The sequence below is a fragment of the Fringilla coelebs genome (genome assembly GCF_963513975.1).
Source record: "Fringilla coelebs genome assembly, chromosome: Z".
NCBI lineage: Eukaryota > Metazoa > Chordata > Aves > Passeriformes > Fringillidae > Fringilla > Fringilla coelebs.
Genome location: NC_140031.1, coordinates 31,305,590 through 31,327,369, shown reverse-complemented (window position 1 = coordinate 31,327,369; position 21,780 = coordinate 31,305,590). Strand labels below are relative to the sequence as shown.

General features: G+C 37.9%; 1 protein-coding gene across 12 annotated transcripts in view; it reads left to right on the top strand.

Annotated features, from left to right (window-relative positions):
* Window positions 1-21,543, top strand: part of MPDZ (multiple PDZ domain crumbs cell polarity complex component) — a 92,866-nt gene extending 71,323 nt beyond the window's left edge. For 10 of the 12 annotated variants that reach the window (XM_084225868.1, XM_084225866.1, XM_084225872.1 and 7 more), the window contains 18 exons: window positions 4,237-4,328; window positions 4,576-4,666; window positions 5,012-5,092; window positions 5,648-5,740; window positions 5,833-5,907; window positions 7,276-7,453; window positions 8,250-8,395; window positions 8,713-8,796; window positions 8,904-9,097; window positions 9,351-9,498; window positions 12,737-12,823; window positions 14,152-14,248; window positions 14,858-14,901; window positions 15,964-16,086; window positions 17,058-17,162; window positions 17,281-17,393; window positions 18,408-18,531; window positions 19,300-21,543. In XM_084225868.1, the coding sequence (XP_084081994.1) occupies window positions 4,237-4,328; window positions 4,576-4,666; window positions 5,012-5,092; window positions 5,648-5,740; window positions 5,833-5,907; window positions 7,276-7,453; window positions 8,250-8,395; window positions 8,713-8,796; window positions 8,904-9,097; window positions 9,351-9,498; window positions 12,737-12,823; window positions 14,152-14,248; window positions 14,858-14,901; window positions 15,964-16,086; window positions 17,058-17,162; window positions 17,281-17,393; window positions 18,408-18,531; window positions 19,300-19,446 (2,022 nt within the window). In that variant the 3' untranslated portion in view covers window positions 19,447-21,543. The remainder of the gene's footprint in view (window positions 1-4,236; window positions 4,329-4,575; window positions 4,667-5,011; window positions 5,093-5,647; window positions 5,741-5,832; window positions 5,908-7,275; window positions 7,454-8,249; window positions 8,396-8,712; window positions 8,797-8,903; window positions 9,098-9,350; window positions 9,499-12,736; window positions 12,824-14,151; window positions 14,249-14,857; window positions 14,902-15,963; window positions 16,087-17,057; window positions 17,163-17,280; window positions 17,394-18,407; window positions 18,532-19,299) is intronic. The other 2 variants (XM_084225869.1, XM_084225865.1) reach the window with 2 other exon arrangements.
* The last annotated feature ends 237 nt before the right edge of the window (window positions 21,544-21,780 follow it).

The following is a 21,780-nucleotide window of genomic DNA, read 5'->3' as shown; positions in this document are numbered from 1 at the left end:
TCAAGTACATGTGTGAGCATAATTTATGTTTCTAAATCCCACAGCCCAGTTGATGATACTTGGAGATGTATTCTCTACTATAGCTTTTCCTGTTCTTTCTGATAGCAGTAGGTAACATTACCCTCACAGAATTACTTTGTGTAACTTCAAAGCTATATGTCGAAGTGTTTAAGGATTTACTGGCGAAGTGGAACTGAGCGGGAATGGTGAATCCAAACAAAGCTTGAGGGAGACATTGAGAAAGTAAATTATATAGGCTGAAATTTGCAGACTAGGAAAAAAATTAAAGGGGTTTTTGTCACCGTGGACCAAGTCTCATGGAGGGAACTTTGTTGCAGGCTCCAGTATTGTGAGACAGTTCACTTGAAGCATCTGTTTTTAAAATCCTGATGTGGAAGAGGTGGAATATTCTGAAAACATGTGGACACACATCTGTCTGAAGCTATCCTCTTGTGATTTCTTGGTTACTGTCCACACTATAAACTTGCAGACTAATGCTAAGAAAGTCCCTCACCCTCTTCTGGGAGGAGACATCTGAGCTTGCTCCCTGTATTCCCAAGTAGCTGTCTATCAGCTATTGAGGGTCATGTCCCATCCCCCTGACTTGGCAGCCTGACCCTGTATTTTTCATAATGCTGTGGCAAGCACTGGAGGGAGTGCTGCATTTGGGTTGTGAACTCTACTGTAAAGGACAGGGCTCAGGATCCTTGTGACCATGCCTGGTGCACACACCTTGCATAGGTGGTGATTGGTGTTATGCTCAGCCCTCAGTACAGTATTTTGCGTTGGTTGCTTTGCTGTGTCTCTGCTTCTTGTTAGTGCTACCTATGTGCATTTTATTGCTTTCCCTTTGTGTAGGTCCAAACTGTCCTTTTTCAATCATTTCTCTTTTCTTCAGTTAGCTTCAGCACTGAAAAGTTTTTTTCATTTTTTCAAGAAAAAATGCAACTAATAAAATGCAAACAAATAATGGCCTTAGTCTGCAAATTCACACTGATAGCTCCTCTCCTGTCTGAATTGTAGGCACTTCAAGGTGTTATAGTGACTAGTCTGCTCTGCCGAATGGAAAAAAGATTGCCAGGTCACATCTTCAGATAATAAGTGTGGACTCTAGAATGGCTTGTATGGGAAGGGACCTTAAGGGTCATCTACTTGCAAGTCTTTCTCAATGGCCTGTGTTGCCAACCATGGGATCAAGTTGCTCTGGTCCCATTCAGTCCATCCTTGAACATTTCCAGGGGTGGAGCATCCACAGCTTCTCTAGGCAACCTGTTCCAGTACGTCACTATTCTCTAATCTTGCCCTTTGTCATAACCCTATCATTCCACGTAAAAAGTTACTCTTCCTCTTTTTTGTAACCCCTTTTAAGTTCTGAAAGGCTGCAGTAATGTATCCCCAGAGTTTTCTCTCCTCCAGGCTATACAACCACAACTCTCTCAGCCTGCCTTCACAGGAGAGGTGCTCCAGCCCTCTGATCATATTCCTGGCCCTCCTGTGAAGCTGCTCTGACAGATCCACATCTTTCTTGTGCTAAGAACTCCGTAACTGGATGCCATACTTGAAGCAGGGTCTCACATGGGCAGAGTAGAGCTTCTTTGACCTTCTAGTCACAACTCTTTGGATGCAGCCCAGGATGTCATTGGCCTTCTGGGCTGTAAGCCTCGAGTGTTGGCTCATGTCCAGATTTTCATTCACAAGAATCCCAAAGTCCTTCTCAACAGGGTTGCTCTCAATGTTCCCAGTCCATACTCTTATCTTGGATTGTCCCAAACCAGGTGCAGGACCTTGTAATTAGACTTGTTGCACCTCATGAGATTCCCTCAGGTCCATTTTACAAGCGTGTCTAGATTTCTCCAGATGGCACCCCATCTTTATGTTGTGTTAGCTACACCACTCACCTTCATGTCATCTGCAAATTTGCTGAGGGTACACTTGATGTCTTCATCTGTTTCATTGCTAAAGATTATTAAAGACATCCAGTCCCAGGACAGAGCCCTGACTTGTCACAAGCCTCCACCTGGGCATGCAGCCATTGATCACAACTCTATGGCTGCCTCCATCCAGCCAGTTCCTTATCCACCAAATAGTCCACCCTTCAAATCTCTCTCTCTAATTTGAAGAGAGGGACATTGTGTGGAACTTTGTCAAAGGCCTTACAGAGGCTTAAGTAGATGTCACTGGCTGTGCTGGCTGTCTCAAATCATCTCCTTGCCTTCAATGTGCCTTAACATTGCTTCCATGAGGATCTGCTTCATGATGTTCCTAGGTACAGAGATGGGGCTCAGTGGTCTGTGGTTTCCTGGAGGTTCATTTCTCCACTTTCAAGAAATGAGTGATGTTTTCTTTTTTCTAGTCACTGGGGACTTTACCTAACCTCTATGACTTCTTAAGTAGGATGGAGAGTGCCTTGGCAACTACATCAGCCAGTTCCCTCAGGAACCTGGATTGCAGATCATCAAACCCCATTGACTTGTGCCTATTCAGTTTCATCAAGTGGTCTCAAACTTGCTTTTTGCTTACAGTGGGAGAGGCTTTGCTTCTCCCAGCCCCCACCTAGAGGTTCAGTAACTTGAGAGATGTGAGAAGCCAGCCTGTCATTGAAGACTGAGGTGAAGAGCTTTAGGAGTTCCTCACCTTTCTCCATATCCATTGTCACCAGTTTGTCCATTCTTGATTGTCAGGGAGGTACACTCTCCTTGGTCTTTCTTTTCTGACCCCTTATACTTATAGAACCCATTCTGATATCTCTTCGCATCCCTTGCCAAAGCCTCTTTCTTCTGTGCCTTAGTATTCCTAAACCCATCTCTACACCCATCCAAACCATATCTGTGTAGTTTTCCCAGATCATCTGTCCCTAGTTCCACTGGTTATCCATTTCTTTCTTACTCCTCAGTTTGAGAAGCAGATCCTTGTTTAGCCATGTTGGTTTACAGCTTGCATAACTTGATTTCTTACCCATGGGGATGGAGCATCCTCAAAAACCTACCAGTGCTGGTGAGGTCCTCTGTCCCTAAGGACAGTTTCTGACAGAATCTCATCTGCTAATTCTTTCAACAGCTGGAAGTCCAGTATTATAAAGATCAGTTCAGACTCTGCCTTTTTTCCAAGCCCATGTTCCTTGAGATCAGTGATTTAACCAGGGCGTGGTCACTACAGCCGAGGCTGCCTCCAGTCTCAATCTTTCTAACAAGCCTATCTGCACTGGTGAGCACCAGGTCCAAGCAACCATGCCTCTCTGGTTGGTTTGTCCAATACTGGGACCAGGAAGTTGTCCTCAGGGCACTCCAGGAGTCTTCTGGATTGCTTGCAGTCAGCTGAACCACTTTCCCAGCACACGTGCTGGGGTTGTTATCCCGCATCAGGATGAAAGCATGCAAGCATGGTGATTTCTGTGTCTCAAGCAAGAAGTCAACAGACTCACAGATATCAGGCACCCTGTGGTAGACCCCAGCCACAAGGTGTCCCTCATGGATGCTGTCCTGAATTTTTACCCACAGGCTCCTGAGCTGCCCCTTCTTCCCAGCCTCTTTCTTCTGATAAGGTTGTAGCCCTTGATTGAAATGTTCCAGTTGTGTGATTCATCCCACCAGGTTTCTATGAGTCTAGCTAGATTGTAGACTTTGAATTGCATGATTCTGGAGTAATTGAGGAACTGGTTTCAGTTCCTGTTGCTTGTTACCCATGCTGCCAGTATTGGTGTAGAGGCACTTAAGCTGGATTATGTACCTCTTCACCTTTTAAGAAGAAGCCTCCTTACTACATTCCCTTCCCTGTTCCTCATCAAATCTAGTTTAAAACTCTGCTAAATTACCAGTGTTCAGACTTCTGTGTATAAAGTGCCTGGCTCAGGGATTCAAAGTGCCTGAGATTTAATAAAGAATAGCAATCTCCTTGCAGGATATAAGCAATTCATTTATTTTCTATGGTTAGAATTTCCCATGGCCCTGCTTAATCACCTCATCAGTCATGAAGTGGTCAATGGCAAGTGAAAATAGATTGTGCTGAGTTAACCCAATATAACTCAGAGAATGACATTTTTAGCACTGTGACAGTGTTAGTCTGAAGTCAAACTATGGTGAATATTTTTACTGAAAGAAGGGAGTGAAAGTAGGATATAACATAACTCTTACGCAGTTGCTGTTTAGTCAGGGATATGGAATTATTTAAGGCTTAAAAATTAGTTTGTGTAAGGAATTAAACTATTTATATAAATAATTTCTGCCTTTCCTTATCTAGATAAATGGCCAAATCCTTTATGGAAGGACTCATCAGAACGCTTCTTCAATAATCAAATGCGCACCATCTAAAGTAAAAGTAATATTTATCAGGTAAGTTCTGATTAAAGGTTTGGCAGAAAAGGTTTAGCTTTCAATGTGCTCAAGTTTCACACTGTGTTTTTTATTTTTAATTTTGGTAACAGAGATGTGCTTTTGAAGACAATCTTACTACTTATTAAATATGTCTTATTAAATATTGTGAGTGCCAGAAATTAAGAACCAGACTTTAACTTGTCCTAAGAAATATGGAGCAGTACTATTTCCTTCCTACAACATTCTGTAATTGAATATATTGCAGAAACAAGGATGCAGTAAATCAGATGGCTGTTTGCCCTGCAAAGTCAGTAGAGGCTTCACAGTGTGCTTCAGGGACGCTTCAACATCAAGAGGTGAAGTAAATATTTGTTTTACTTATTTGACCAAAATACTAACATTGTTCTGGATAGAGGAAGATCCTGTCTGCTTAGTAAATACAGTAAAAGAAAAGTAAACTCATAGAAAAACAAGTGAGATTTTATTAAAGTTGCTAAATTTAGTACAGCTGTCATCAATTTTGTTTCATTATATATTCTTCTGTACTATGGAGTAAGTCTAATTTTCCCATCAATTAGAGTTTTAGAAGTTTAAGTGAAACTAGAAAATGAGCAGACTCACTTTAAATATTTGCACACTACTTTGTTTTGTTGCAAAATGTTGGATATAGTCACTTACATCGCATTTTATTTTGCTCTTAGATTGACATCAGTGTTGCAAACCTGAGTGCATTTTCTGACTTGAGTTCATGTAAAAACATTCAGTATGTGGAACTTCCTAAGGTGTGTACTGAATTTACATCAGTCATATTTTTATCCAAAAGGTATTCATTTTTGTAATGCTGTCCCTCTTACAGCAAACAGTCTCTTTAGTTACTAGAAGTTGGAAAAGTGATTTCTAGAGATCTACTCTTCCTGGTTGGGAACGGACCCCAAAGTTTTCTCACAGAAAATCTGTTTTTGATTTGCTAATTGCTTTGTGTCTCTGGAAGAAGTATTCTATTGTTCTATTTGCCCAGCTTCTTATAACAATCTCTACTGATGGTTCTTCAGGTAAAATCAATACCCTAATTGTTCAAAGTAAAACCTGAATCACAATTTACCTTATAAGTTTCAAAGGAATGGGTTTGAATTTAGAAGTGTTTCAGATTTATGTTGGTACTCAGTATACTGTTTGTTTGGCCGAATCTGTTCCAGAAATAGTTTAAAACAAAAATATTGGTGCATTGTGAAACCTCAGACTTGATATGTCAGCAGACTTCACTAGTCTTTAGTGATTGCATTCTAACATTTTGATGTCACAGTACTTAACCATTTGCATTTTTCTGTTTGCTCCAGGATCAAGGAGGCTTTGGAATTGCCATTAGTGAAGAAGACACAACTAATGGAGTAGTTATTAAAAGCTTAACAGATCATGGTGCAGCTGCAAAGGTGTGAGAACGTTTAAAATCTGATTAGGGAATGAAGAATGTTTTTTGGAGTAGCGTCCATAATTCATTTTTTTTTATTTTATGTTTTTCCAGGATGGACGTATCAAAGTTGGAGACGTGATTCTGGCAGTGGATGATGAAATTGTTGTGGGATATCCTGTAGAAAAGGTACTTCTGAAGTGTCAGGAATGTGGCAGAAATTACACTGCTTAATGTAAGAGGTGATTGTGTCTTAAACTAGTGAGGTTCTCATGACTATACTTTATTGGCAAATCTGACTAATAAAACCAAAGATCTGCAGGCGCTGTCTGGATATGAAACTACTACAAAATAAGCTAAAGCCTAATAAATTTATAGCTCAACTGTTGTTTCAGATTAATGCACTACATGAATCCTCCTATCTCTGCTTTGAATGTGATTTTATTTTCCCTGTGGTTCAGACCTGATGACTGAGAGACACTTAGTAGTGTGATAAAAGCCATGAACTATTGCTCAATAATGACACTGCATAACTAGTCCACTTTAAAGGTGTTAGAACCAGTAAAACTAATATGTGTAAATTTGCATGAGTGAGTTGTATCAGTGGTAAATCAAGTAATAAACTCTGCTTATCTGTGGGAACTGTCTGTAGTAACAATCTCATTATATTCCAAGCACAGTATTTCAAACCTTTGGAGAAAAATATCTCCATTCTATAAATAACAAGATTTATTTCTAGCTTCTAGCTCTGCAAACTCAATTTGGGTTCTGAAGTAAATCAAGAAGGCTGTTTTTCTAGCACCTATCTTGCTACCAAGAAAAGTGATTCTTTAGGCATGAGTAGATTACTTTCTGTTTGTTAAAGGGCAATTAGGAGAGCATCAATCTTACTCTTTGCTGTGCTGCTATCTCTGGGGCAGTAAATAAGTAAGAGATAGTGAAGTTGCCTGTAAGGAGGTAGGGGTAGGTAAGCTTTGTAAGAACCGAGATTGAGTAAGTAATTTCTGAAAATAGCTCTACTGAAATGTAAAGTCTCAAGAGGATTGGGTGTCTTTCTGTAAGATGGCAATTGATTTTGGAGGGTTTTCAGTACCTCTTTGAACTAGATTTTGCATTACACCTTGGTGTCTGTCTCTCCCTTCCATAGTTCAGGTAGTATTTTTAGGTTTTTCTTCCAGCATGACAGTTGCACATTTCTTTAGTTCACTAGATATTTTGACATTGACTTCTGTGAGATCAGAATTGGGCTCCACCCAGCGACACACTACAACAAAAAGGCAATACTTCTTTTTCTCTAATAATTACTATACAATATAGTATTTTGTCTAGAGAAGCCATTGAAAGACTGCCATATTCTCATCTACTATAGTTTGGCAAAGTTTCACAGAGAAACGTTTCTTAGAAAAAAAATCAATATTTGTATTTGTTCCTTATGAGAAAACCTGCAAGATTGTGACACGTAGCTCCAGTTTGCAGAACTGTTATTCTGCTTTATTTTTGATTTGCAACTGGACAGTCCAGTTACAGTTTTCATAGGCTTTTCTCTTTATCATTCAGTTTATTAGTCTCCTGAAGACATCCAAATCTGTTGTGAGGCTTACAATCAACCCAGCAGAGACAGATAACCTAACTACAGCACCAGCCCTTCCCAGCACTGTCCCAGCAGAGAAGAGGAGTATGCAACCACCAGCAGCTCTTCCCACTTCCAGCTCACCAGAACCAGACGCAGTCAAAAGTAATGTTTTCCTTGTGTGTCTGTATTCACTGGGGTTGTAACATAAAAACAAAGACCCAGCTTGTAAGTTTTCCCTTTTTCTGTGCACTGAGCTGTCTTCTGCATTTTCTAGATGAATATGTAATTTTCCAGATTACATATTCATATATGTATAAATAAAGCATTGTGCCCCCATACTGAAGACCTACCTCTTGGCTTCCTATTGTAGAGGCAGGAGGATAAAAGGATTTTCTCCTCCATCGCAGACATGCAGCAGGTGCCTCTGTCATAGTTGTCTAGAACTAAGTGAAAGGCATTCCTTTGGGTGAGGGAGAAAAGTCATGTCAATTTTTGTGGAAAAAGAGGATGGTTGAGAATTTCTTGCCATTTATGACTAGCCACGTTTTGCTCTTCTCCTTCAGACTGGAGAGTCAAGATTTTTCTGATGGATGATAGTCATTGGTTAATAAGCAAGACACTTTTAAGTTAATAATAACTCAAGTAATGCACACATAATATAGACGTTTAAATTAAGCTCTATCCTAAATAGACTATGTTGTTTAGAGTATCTGCTTTGGCTGTCCAGACTATAATGCAGGTACCTGATGGCATAAAAAACTCAGGAGGCATGGAAAGTAAAACTACAGGATAGTACTTTGCTGAGGAGGAGGGAGGATTGGGAGCACCATTCTCTGTGGATCAGCTGTTCAGTTACTTCTGTACAGCTGTCAGTGAACTCTAAAAAATGCTGTTTTAAAGTCACTTTCCTACTACTGAACTCTGTTACTGTAACCAGAATGTTTCATTGTTGTTTTAGACACAAGCAGGTCTTCAACTCCAGCCATGTTAACCTCCGACCCAGCTACTTGTCCCATCATTCCTGGATGTGAAACAACCATTGATATTTCCAAAGGGCGGACTGGTCTTGGTCTGAGCATTGTTGGAGGAGCAGACACTTTGCTGGTTGGTTGGAAAAATACATGTGTCACTCATGTGAAATAACAGTAATGAAAAGAAAGTCTGATAGATTTTTTTGTCATTTGTTTCTAAAGCATTTGTAGAAACACACAAAAGAAACAAAAATAAGAAAAAAGTCCTTGCTAAAATTAAAAGTAAAAATGAGCTTCGTAAATATTTTGGTAATTTTTTCATTATGCATTTTGACTTTCATTCCCTCTGACTTTTCACTGATGAATTATAGTAGCAATTTTCAGTTATTTTTTGCTCAAAATGGTGCTTGTTCTTTCAACATGCAATTTTGATGTTGTTTTTGTTGTCAGGGAGCAATCATTATCCATGAGGTATATGAAGAAGGAGCAGCATCTAAAGATGGACGACTATGGGCTGGTGATCAGATACTAGAGGCATGGTGATTTCTTTGGCTGTTTTTGTTTTCATTGCTGGCTAAACCTATTGTATTTGTCTGCTGGAAGGTGCTGCACAATTTGCCATTGTACACTTTTTATTGCAGGTGAATGGAATTGACCTCAGGAATGCCACACATGATGAGGCCATTAATGTTCTACGTCAGACACCCCAAAAAGTTCGTCTGACTGTGTACAGAGATGAAGCCCAGTACAAGGAGGAAGACATGTATGATGTGCTGAATATAGAGCTCCAGAAGAAGCCTGGTAAAGGCCTTGGGCTGAGTATTGTTGGGAAAAGGTATGTAAAGTATCTGGAGATTCAGTCTGGAACTTGTCTATCATGTTTCTTTGTGGTCTGGTGCTCAGATCCTGTGGGCTTGAAGGCCATACATCTTATTTTTGTGCTTAAGCTAACCAGTCTTCCCTGGAGGAACTAAGCCAGTGTTATTCAACAGAAAAATGGGACAATGTTTATTTGTGTTCCCAATAGCAAGCCATAAACATGACCGTCAAACAATACTTTAATGTGAAATTCATGTGTGTATTTGCAGAAATGACACAGGTGTGTTTGTGTCAGACATCGTCAAAGGAGGTATAGCAGATACAGATGGGAGATTGATGCAAGGAGACCAGATATTGACAGTGAATGGAGAAGATGTCCGAAACGCTAACCAGGAGGCTGTTGCAGCTTTGCTAAAGGTATTCGGAAAAGAAAAGATGGATAAAAGTGAAAAACTGAGATCCAGGTTTTCTGAAAGCTTTAACTTTATTCAAACTGAGATCAGACTGTTACTGAGATGTCATTGAGATAACTTGGGCATCGAAATTTTAGCTTCCTGAAATCTAGACCATTCAGCTTTTGATACTTTGCCTGATAAAACTGGGAGTAGTGGTGGTGCAGAAAGTCGTATACTTATGAACATAGGGCTTATAGGCGACCTTTATAGAATACCATTACCTAGAAAAACTGAAAACTTGAAACTGTATTCTGTCAAACACACTGATAGCTGGTTAACTGTTTTGCAGTTTCAGAAAGATATGCAGAACTGACTTCAAATGATGGAGAATTCAGCAGAGTAGTTGTGCTAAAAATGACTACTTTCATAGTTTGTTTGCAAGGGCCTGTAGTGACAGGACAAGAGGATATGGTTTTAAACCAAAAGAGCAAGTTTAATTAGTTGTTAGACAGAAATTCATTAATGAAAGAAATTAGGATGAGGATGAAATGAGGATGGTGAGGCACTGGAATAGAATGCCCAGAGAAGGTGTGGATGTCCTGTCCCTGGAAGTGCATAAGACCAGGTTGGATGGGGCTCTGAGTAACCTGATCTACTAGGAGACATTAATTTTTTTGTTGTTGTTGTTGTGTATGTCTTGTGCCATCTTACATCCATTAAATTCTACAATGTATTTTTCAAGCATTTGGTATAAGAAACTGCTTTCTCAGAGTTTGCTGAAGTAACTACCTGCAGCTCTTGGAGCCAACCTATTCTTCATAATTTTTTTTTTTCTGATGTCCTTCCCCTGTGTGCAAATCAGAATGAAGTCAGATATTCAATATTTCCTGTAGTCTGCCAGGAAATCCTGCTGGTTAACCACCTTGTCTGTTTTTCAGTCCAGAGTTTTGAGACATGCTGCATAGTAAGGATTCCACTGAGTCAACATTTTCAGTGGAGAACTGTTTCACTGGAAAAAAATTAACAGATGCTAATTATAGCTGTCTCTTGGATATATAGGCCCATAGTCATGCTTCTTAACACTCACAATCAAAGGTATATTTTTCCAGATCTTGAACAGGTCCTTGAGGTTTTGTATTTATTGGGGAGCAAGGGTCCTAGGGGAGAGCAATGGTCAGAAAGGGAGACGGAGGACTTCTGTATTTTCAGTCTGTACCCATTAGGGAGAATGCCAGGACAGGATCTAACACTGAACTTGTTAGTATGTTCCCATTTGGTTATAGTACTTTTCCCTTCTTACATGATAGTTTTTTATTTAAAAACACGGCATTTCTTCTCCGTATGCTGTACCTCTCCTCCAAATAAAAATGCCTTCTCATGCGGGAAATTTCTTTCATTTTGACAAGCATTTTGGAGTATCTAATTGATACTTACCATTCATATATTCATGTTTTAAGTACTTCATCATTGCTCAGTAGTACTTGTAGTTAATTGTCATAGCCCTGAGGAAGGGTTTTTAAAATACCTTAGACATATTATTATTAATAATTGTTTTTTTCACGCAGTATAAGTAGAATAAAACATGGTCACTCACATGTAGGCAGTCACTATTTCCTGTTCGGGTATCCATTTGGTTTTCCTTTGTGAGAGTAGGATCTCACATGCATTTTATGTAGACGTGTGAATACTCAATAGAGTGAATTGTATTGAACTGCCTAAAATGTATTTTGCTAGAAAATTATTTTATAATCTTTGGAAAATTCCTATGTATTTTAAGTAGAATGAGACAAATAGAATGTGTCATCAGTCTGAGAATTCTGTCTGTTCTTGGAGTGTTTCTTTTGAAGTGTCCCCCAAAGTGTGTGAAAAGACTACCAGCTTTTCCCCTTACTATACTTACTGGATCTATCAAATGGGAGAATTTAGCAAGAGAGAGAAAGGTGTAGTAAAACTAAATGGGAATTGATTTATTCAGGAGTCCCATTGGAAAGTATTACCTCCTACTTTCGCATATAATTTTAAAATCTCATTTGTGGGTTTGTGTATTTGTGAGGATGTGGTAATTTTAGGTACATATTTCCTCAATTTTCCACTTTGAATAAGAGTTATCCATATGTTTTAATATGACTAAGTTCATATAAGCAGAGAAGAATGGTTTTGCCTGAGCTTTGACCGAGTCTTTTCCAGGACATTGAGAAATCAACATTATTTATAAAATAAAAAGCAATTTAGTAATAAATCTTTTTTGGTGTTATTGCTAAGAGAATAGCAACAGGATATGATGTATTGAAAGTTTGTTTGAATGGATATGTCTGGTAGGTTTTGATATATTGCCCTATTACTATGGAGTTTTCTGGCAAATGCATGAATCTCTTTTAGGATAATAAAGCTAAAACATGACAAATAAAGGAACCTCATGTATTATTAAATTATTTGAATGCAGCAGTTTCTGCTTAGAACTTTCCAGTGAAAGAAAAAAAATCAAAATAACAACAAAACTGAAATTTCTGTGTTAATACATTGCAGATCGATGTCTTCTCTTGACACTACTTGTAATATGTTGAAAGTCTAATTTTCTTAGCCTTGTGGTAATAACTTTTCTGGTTTTTTCAAAATAATGTCTTGATTTTGAAATATTTAATTGCAGGCTGAATTTTCTCCTGAGACATGCATTTTATGTAGATGTGTGAATACTCAATAGAGAAGTTAAAATCTTAAAGGCTGGTGAAAGGACTTTCCAACGTGCAGTCAGTCCCTATCACCCAGCTTTTTGCTGGGAGTCAGATGCAGAAAGTTCACTTAAACTATAGATGTTTAGGAAATTTTCAGCCCAAAATTTCTTAATTATATTGGTGTCTATTCCGACTAACAGATAATTTTAAAAGTTTGAGAGAGATGAGTAACTTCTAGTTTAATTACTATGTTCTCAGTAATATTAGGATAAATAATGATTAAGGATTTGATGTGTTACACTGGTTTTAGTTTTCATTGAAAAAATTATATGTTGACATTGCAGTTCAGAAGCTATTTGTTGTTAAGTGCAATGAAATAGAATTATTCATCTTGTGTGATTTTCACGTCTGCATTGTAATACTGATTAATCCAGGATCAAAAAAGTATCCTTCTGAGTACCTTGGGTTTTTTTCCATCTGTCCATATGGTTTTTTTTTTCTTCCTCCACTTTCTAGAAAGTCACTTAAATATTGTAGTTTTTAGTCTTGTAGACAGAAGAGATATGTTACAAGTAACTGTTTCTTTAGTGTTCCTTAGGTACAGTAAGACTAGAGGTTGGAAGAATAAAAGCTGGGCCATTTCACTCTGAAAGGAGAACATCCCAGAGCAGCCAGGTATGTAGCTATAAAACTGGTTAGTTTAGGAGAAATAATGTTAAAAAATGAAAGCAAGTAGAAAGATCGGTTTTATGATGACAATTATTTTTCACATGCCTGATCCAAGATGGAAAAATTTTGCAGCTCTTCAGTAGCCATTTTATGTGTTCAATTTAGCAAGCTGTATCTGTTATAGACAGCATCCAGCCAAAAATATAATCCAGAAATTACTTTTCTCCAGACTCCAGCTTGGAAGGATAGAGAATTCCAATTCTTATCAATACCAGAAGAAGTTAGACTCAACTTTAAGCCTCATAGTTACTGTTAGAGTAGTTGGCATGCAGTGGAGTATTCCTTCAGTAAGCTTAGAGAATTTCTCCATTCCTTGCATGTCCTTACTGTAGTCTTGCCTGCCAGAAGCAGGAAACCTGTGCTCTTTCCATCAGACTTCTCTTTTTTATTTTATTGTTGGTCTGATGGTGAATTGTTACAACCTCAAATCAATTTCTGTATTTGAAAGCATCTTCCATGGCATAGCAGCTTCACTGTGATTCTGTCCAGTAGGAGCTACAATTCTGAAAGCTCACAAATTACCTTAATAACTTCCTTTGGTAGTGAACTGGGGATGAATCTTATGAAGTATTAAATATAAATAGTTTTAAGACATAATTAAAATTCAAGTGAGCAGTTTAAGACTAGATAAGACTGATATTTTAGGCTCTCTTCAGAATTAGTATTGCTAAATAGCATGAAAACATGCAAACTCTGACTGGTCTTATTCTAAAATGAAGTTCACAGTGTTCAATGTTTTGAAGAGTGTGTCACAGTCAGTGGACTATTCTCACTAGGAACCATGTTGTTCTTTTACTTGCCCTTCAAGTATAGTGAAAATCATCCTGGAAATTGTTCAGGTCTGGTTGAGTGGAGAGCCTATTCTTAGTAGCAGCTGATGCAGCTGCTGAACATTTGAGAGCCCACATGAGGATCTACTGATACCTGTCTTTCGTGTTCTGTCATTGCTGTGGTACTTGTAGCTAACTTGCTTAGAAAATCTCTATAAGGTGATAGCAGGGGCAAATACCAGGACCTTGTTGGTCCTCAGAAGAAGCACTTCAAACCTTTGCATGGGGTTGTAGAAGTACAATCTCTGTTGCTCTAATGAGGCTTCAAAAAAGAGTTATCTACAGTGACCAAAAAATTTATGGAGCTCTCTGACTCAGTTTTAACCGGGCAAAGAAAAAATAAAACACTGCAGAAAATAAAATTAATACAGTGAGTTACAGTTTTACGTATAGTAGCTGGGTCAGTGAAGCTTCTCTCTAATCCCACTCTAACATTGTGTGTAGGTCAGTGAAGGAAGTGGCAGTCTCTCATCGTTCAGTTTCCCAGTGTCTGGGTCTGGTGCACCTGAGGTCTTTGAAAGTGGCCTAAAGAGGCATATCAGTAAGTTGGAGAGTTTTTTGGTGCTTTCAGTATTTTATACATGGGAACTGGTAGCTGAGATCTTTCTGTTAAAATGTTATAACTATGTGATGTAGGCCTCAAAGTGATTCCTTAGTCAGCAAAATACTGTAGAAGAGATTCCTGCTCAGTACATCATATATATCTTATAGTAGCTTTTTATAAAAGAAACTTGCAGCTTCTTTTATAAGCAGTTTAAATATTGACAATCTAAATTGAGCCATAATTTTTTATTTAATCTAAATACACATTAGACAAGCTGTCTCATTCATAGAAATCCAGATACATGTGGAATAGCTGTTTCATGCTAAATTCAAAACAAAATTATTTCTAGAAAATAATGAGTTTGAGCTTAGCAGTCTTATTCCAAAAGTTATTTAAATAGAGAAAATGGTTGATTCTTTCACCTATTCTAGAAGTATTTCGATCCAATTATTGTAATGACAGCCACTATCAAAATCAGATTAAAATGTATATAACAATCAAGGAGAAAGTTAGAATCATCATAGTGATTTAGATGACTTTTTTGAAAAAGTTTTCTAGAAATGCTTGTTTAATTTTTTTTTTAATTTATCTTAATTCATTTGGCAGCAGCTTCTGAAATACAGGGACTAAGAACAGTTGAAATAAAAAAGGTAAGTTGTAGCATGCAGTGGCATATATCAGGAATAGATTTTGTAGATGTTTTCAATAGGTGTCTTTACAGAATGAAAGAAGTCTAGGCCTATTCGTTGTTTTAGGAAAAGATCAGGAAATTAATTTGTCTGTCTTTTCAGTTTGGGGCTGTATGATCTGCACTGCCTATATTTTTATGTAAAGTAGTGTGAATTACGCTATCATATTTTGTGAGTTGTGTTGAAACTAAAAGAAGGAAGAGATGCTGGGTCTTAGTTTTATTGTTACCAGATTGAGTTAAATGCAAACTCTGTTGTGGTAAAATCAGGGGAATTGTACCAAAGTTGGAAGGCTGTTTTTTGGTATTTGATATTTTTCTTCACATATATTTTTAATGAGTAGGTTCTTGCATGACAGCTGCCAGGTTTTCAAGTGTGAACTTCAGTCACCTTCATTATGCATGTGAGCTTAGCCACAAACTGCATCTTATTTTCCAAAATATTTATATCTATTTGTTTTTTCTTGTCATCTGGTTCACTTGATTACATGGATTGTATTCAGCCATTCTTTTAGCAGTAGAATCTGCAAATAGCAGTTTGCAATAGCAGTTTTTACAGTGCGGTATTTGGGTGCGGTGCAGTGGTAAGCAGCTGGTTTTGGTCTTCAACATTTGGGCACTAGGGGGAGCATAAAGATTAATTCTAGTCTTCATGAGATTCGTAACGGGATATTCATATAGACAGTACTAAGGACAGCAATCCCATCTCATTGGTTTTCCTTGCTCAGACCTCTGTGCTGACATTAAGAGTCAGGTGCTGAATTCTGTAATTATTTAGTTTGGTTAAAACAAAACACACAACTAAATCAGCAAATTTTCTCTGACCACTGAGAGGAAGAAACATCCATTCTGATCTCTCTGCTTTTTTGAGGTAATGCAAAAGCATATAAGCTTAAAAACTGGCATGACACAGAAATTCTAATCTTCATAAAATAGGGAGTTTAGCCATCTTTTGAGGTAAGCCTACTGTTCTCTGTGTTTTAGTTTCCAGAAAAATCTAATCTTTTTTTCATTACTATAACAGAACCCTACAGATTCACTAGGAGTGAGCATTGCTGGAGGAGTAGGAAGTCCTCTTGGAGATGTTCCTATATTTATTGCCATGATGCACCAGAATGGAGTTGCAGCTCAGACTCAGAAATTAAGAGTAAGTTAATTATTAAGAAGGCTGTAAAGATTGCATGGGTAATGTTATTACTCTAGATAGGCAGTAAATCAGCAGTTCAGTGGTACAGTCTTAAGTGCATCTGGCTGTGGAAAGAATTCTTGCTGTTTGGATTGATGAAAAAGGAGCTCAGATTGGTAGCATAGGAAAGTGTAATTGCTGACATATGCTAACTTAAGAAAGGACATGCTAAAGCAGTCTTGGATCTTAGAGTTAGTCAGATTCTGAAAATTAAAAGCATAGAAAGTGGTTCAGAAGGATGCATTCTATAAACAAGTGCCATTGCTGAGTGTAGTAGTCATTCCTGCAAATGTAGGTGTGCAGTCGGTTTTATCTGTCATGTTTCCTATGCTTAGGAATTGCTGACATATGCTAACTTAAGAAAGGACATGCTAAAGCAGTCTTGGATCTTAGAGTTAGTCAGATTCTGAAAATTAAAAGCATAGAAAGTGGTTCAGAAGGATGCATTCTATAAACAAGTGCCATTGCTGAGTGTAGTAGTCATTCCTGCAAATGTAGGTGTGCAGTCGGTTTTATCTGTCATGTTTCCTATGCTTAGGATAGAGGGAGTACATTTTAGGCTCTGAGTTAGAGTGGGAGATTATCTGAAGCTGTACTTAAATGCATCTGCATCAAAGGTAGTTGAATTTAACTCAGGTTTCTTGGAAGATGTTTTTTCAAGATGAAGTCAAACAGATGATAATTTGCTACATCAGTCTGCCTTCCGGTGACATGCAAAATGCATCTCTGTTTTTTAACGTATATTTCTAGAGTTTTAGGATCAGTTCTGTAAAGCATCCGTACTTTTTACACTGATTACACTAAAATGATGTATTTTGCTAATCCTGATGTTGAATTACCTGCCTTCATACTGGTCCATTTCCTAGTTCTGCTGCTATTGAAAGTGACAAATCTATGTAACTAAGTTAGATTTTCTACATTTTCTTCTGTAGGTTGGGGACAGGATTGTTAGCATCTGTGGAACATCTACTGAGGGCATGACTCATTCCCAAGCTGTTAATATCTTAAAAAATGCTTCAGGCACTATTGAGTTGCAGGTAAAAAAATCCTCAGTGACATTTTGAATATTTTCTGAATACTGTTTTGCCAGCTGCTACATTGAACTATTTTAGTGTCAGCATTCTTTTACCACTGATTTCCAACCTCTATTCCTAGGTTGTAGCTGGAGGAGAAGTGAGTGTCATAACTGGTCAGCAGCAGGATCCACCTACGCCCAGTCTTTCATTTTCAGGACTAACTTCAACTGGCATTTTTCAGGATGATTTAGGGTCAGTAACTATAGAATGTGCAGCCTCTGTAGCCTGTTACTTTAGATGATAATCAACCTATAAGCCTTGCAAATTCTAGCAAATAACAGATGACATTTTTGGCTTAATCATGATTAACATATTTGGTATACATAAGACCTGTGGGCCATAGGTCCTCTTCTGTGTTTTTCATTATGCAATTAGCTGTACTGCAGATTTTTTTGACTCTCTGTAGACTTGGTATGTGATCTGATTTCTTCTACAGCCCCTATTGTTTCACTGAGATGAGTAGCTAGGATTAATTGATACACCCAGAAACTCTCTTTCCACTGTTGTATCTGTGTTTCCATAGTGTGCTCTCTAGTGCTGGGCAGTCAGGAGTGTCAGATCTTTCTGGTATACAAGGTTTACTGCTTCTGGTATTCTGCAAAGTGCATTATGTAAACAAAGTTTGTGTCAAACTCTGTCATAAATCTGAGACATTTTTTATTTTGGGAAAGGGGAAAGAGAAGAAATATTCTTTAGCCACACATACCTACTTTGAAAAGTAGAATTCCAAAATTTCTTACTATCAAAGTAGATGTGGGGAAATACACCTATAAATGATCTGTATAATAAACACATATATACAAATACACAGTCATCTATTAGGAGAGAAGCAATTAAACCTTAATAGCATAAACTGTTTGAGCTAATTTTAGGCTTTAGAGGATTTTTAAAGTAGATGTTAGGGAATCTGGAGATACTGCCAATACCTCTCTAGTTCACTAGTAAGCACTATTGGTGTCACATAGCAGCCATAACTATGCCCTGAGCTGTGTGTTTGAAATAGCTACTTTCGTATAATAATATGGGCATTAGGTAGTTTACAGAGTTTACACTAACTGAAATATCCAGTTGTTTATAACAAAAGTATTTGTAGTTACAGTGGAAAGAAAAATGTACTTGCTAGCTTAAAAGGAGTAATGTTTTTTGTTGAATATTCTATGTGTTAAATGCGACATTGAGACAAAATACTCTTTTCCCTTTTCTTAGACCTCCTCAGTATAAGACCATTACTCTGGACAGAGGACCAGATGGCCTTGGCTTTAGTATTGTGGGTGGCTATGGCAGTCCCCATGGAGACTTACCCATTTATGTGAAGACAGTGTTTGCAAAGGTAGGTGGAAATTTGTCCAATCAATCCATTTATTAGTTCACTGCAATTATTGTTCTAAATCTTGGCCTGGGTTGGCAGTCAAAAGAATGTTACAGTTTTTCACAGCTTCTCCTTTTTAGTGCAAAGGCTGATCAAAATGTGCTTCCATCATTTGAAGGCTGTAGTCTTCAAAAGATTAAGAATTTCCAAATATACGTGATACAGCCTATCAGCAGAGTCTTGTCCGCCTCTTGACTGGAATTGTATAGTACTTAGTAAAAAAGCTCCCTTGCTTTATATTTAGAGTGTGTTTACTTCAGATAGTAGAGGGAAGTGTTTTATTGAACTCAGACTGGACCTTCAGAGAAGTTCAGATCCTGACCTGTATTTGATAATTTGGATGGCTCCAGGAAACAACAGAGAGTCAGAGAAAACTGGAATCACAAATGCTGAATTTTTAAGGTATATCAGAGTATAAAGCTGTCTTTTGTACCACTTGGTGAAAAGTTCTGCAGGTCTTGAAAATGTTACTTTTATGATGCTAGGGTTTAAATTTTACACTAGCTGGAAAAACAGGGTTGAGGGAACCAAACAATCATGTAGTTCCAATTTCTAGATGTGGAACTTAGACTGGGCAGGGTGTACTGCAAAATTAGCAGTCTTACCAACATTTGGCTTTATGTGTATCCCTGAAAACCAAAAATGTTGCAAGAGGTTTTCTTTTCAGGACTGTGTGTCAGGGAGAAAAAGAAATGTGTGAGTCTGCAGTTACTTGTTTTATCATTCCAGGGTGCAGCAGCAGAAGATGGACGCCTCAAGAGGGGGGATCAAATCATTGCTGTGAATGGGCAGAGTTTAGAAGGGGTGACCCACGAGGAAGCAGTTGCTGTTTTGAAAAGGACAAAAGGAACAGTCACTTTGACTGTGTTGTCATGAACTGGCTGCCTGTCAGGCTAGGGTCAATAAGACAATATTGTTTACTTTCCACATAGTAAAGAGAATGGAAATGTTTGTGTAGTCTTCTTGCTCTTTCAGCTTCACAGGACTGTGTTACAACACTGAAGAAAAATAACATTTAACCATATTTTTGTATACATTAAAAGTACTTCTCTTCCTGTTAAACCACTGGGATGAAGTTATGTTGACAATGGAGACACATGGATATTGTTCGTATTAGTAAGTCACCATGAAAAAAAATGTTGCCATTAATAACCACACAAGGAAATGTTTTGAGAAGAGACTTTGTGTATTTGAATAATGTTGGAAAAATTATAAATTCATCAAGTCAGCACAGAGGTTGCAGGGGTAGCAGTAGTCAGACAACAGGAGTGAGGTTATTGAAGAACGAAAATATTACTAAATCAGAGATTTGGGAGATAAGGGGGAATTGTATATAATCTGGAGGCAGAAGGTTCTTTGAAACTAGATGATTTTTAGGGTTTCTTTCAACCCAAACTGTCCAATGACCATATTATTATATTATTTCACAATGCTCAACAGGAGGAACTAGTTTGGTGACTTGGGTGGATTTTTTGCTTGCCTTTTTGTGCATTTAAATTTTTCCAAGTCATGGTGTATCCAAAAAAAAACAAAAAAGAAAGAACACTGTGTTTCACTTGGCTTAGGTTTGAGGGTTTCATTATTTTGTTGGCAGGGGGGTGTGTTGGTGGTGGTGATGGTGGTTTTGTGTTTTGTTTGTGGGTTTTGTGGGACTTGTGCTCAGGGCTGAAAAGTCCATTACTAGTGGAAACTATTCCTGGTGATTGAGAATGCCCAGCAACTGCAGTATTAGAAGAACTATACTTTTAAAATAGGAATATTTTATAGTCCTTATGGATGAAAACAACTTTTCTAAAATGAAGTGTCTATAAGCAAATGTTGTCCTCTTCCAACATGCAACACCACGTATACGGCCAGTGCAGACATTTCTGCAAGCGTTTTGCTTCAGAGCCATGAACAGACCTCTCAGAGCAGTTCTGCTTAGCTGCCTGCAGATGTCCAGATATTGCCATTGTGGAAGGAGTTGACATTAATGGTGTTGCTGCCATTATCACTATCAGAAAAGGTAGAGTCCTCCTTGAACTGAGTAGGCATACAGCCAGGAGTCAGGGATTGAGGATTGGTAAAGACCTGAAAATGCCTCACAGTGGGGGTGTGTAGTAAGACAGTAGTGAGGGTTTGCATCAGTAATAAGCAGAAGAGGAGCTTTGACAGCTACAACTATTATTTTGGGGATATTAATTTTAGAGGCGCAGGTAAAAGCATCTAGTAAGTACAATGCAACAGTGGAGCTTTCTTTGATCAGCAGCCTGGTCAATAAATGCATCACTTTCTCATTACTTAAACTTTATCTAAAAACTGCACTCAATGAAACACTTAGCTGATTGTAACCTGCCTGCCCTTGCCTGCAGTGCTCTTAGGAATCTGGCAGATAAAGCATGCTTTTCCCATGATTTATTTTCCTGCAGAAAAATTTAGCCGAGTCTTTTGAGAGAGGAGGATACAAGTCAAACTAGTATGCTATTTAGCAGGAGGATGCTTTGCGTTAATTAGCAAAAATGGAATTTTAGTAAGAGGGCTACCATCTCAACTATCACTTAGGAGAAATATGAACTGAAAATGCAGGCAATGGTCAGGCCATTATTAGGGGATAATACAAAAGACTAGCATTCATTTTAGTGCGTCACAAAAGCAGTATTAGGCGTGTCTGTCAAGTAGTATTAACAAATTGATAGCTATGTGTAAGCGAACTAACCAAAAGACCCCAGTCTTTGTCTTTTTAACTATTCTAGAAGTTACATTGTGGTAGGCTAAGATGTAATAAACTAGATGGTACCATTGCTGGATGCTGCTGTTATTGAATTGCTTTTGTACTTATTCCTTGCATAGAGTGAGAAATGCCTACATTAGAGTCATAAAGTCACTTTAAATGGTATCTATATTTGTAACAGAAGTAGTGTACAGCTATTTTGTTACTGCTCTTGTGTCACAATGGGGGATTTAAATTAATAAATTTCAAACTGTCATGATGAAGTTCTGGGTGTGTTACTAGTTGCTTTATAATAGCATGCTTGCATTATTCATTCTGTTGCAAAAGATTAATTCAAAACAATTTAATAGTTGAAAAAAGACATTACTCTTGATGTAAACCTTAAAGCATCTGCTAAAAATTGATTTTTTTAAAAGATGCTATCCTCACTTGCAAACTCTTAGCAAATTCATGAAACTGTGAAGCTGTCTTGCTTTTTTCTAACAGAGTGTTAATCATTT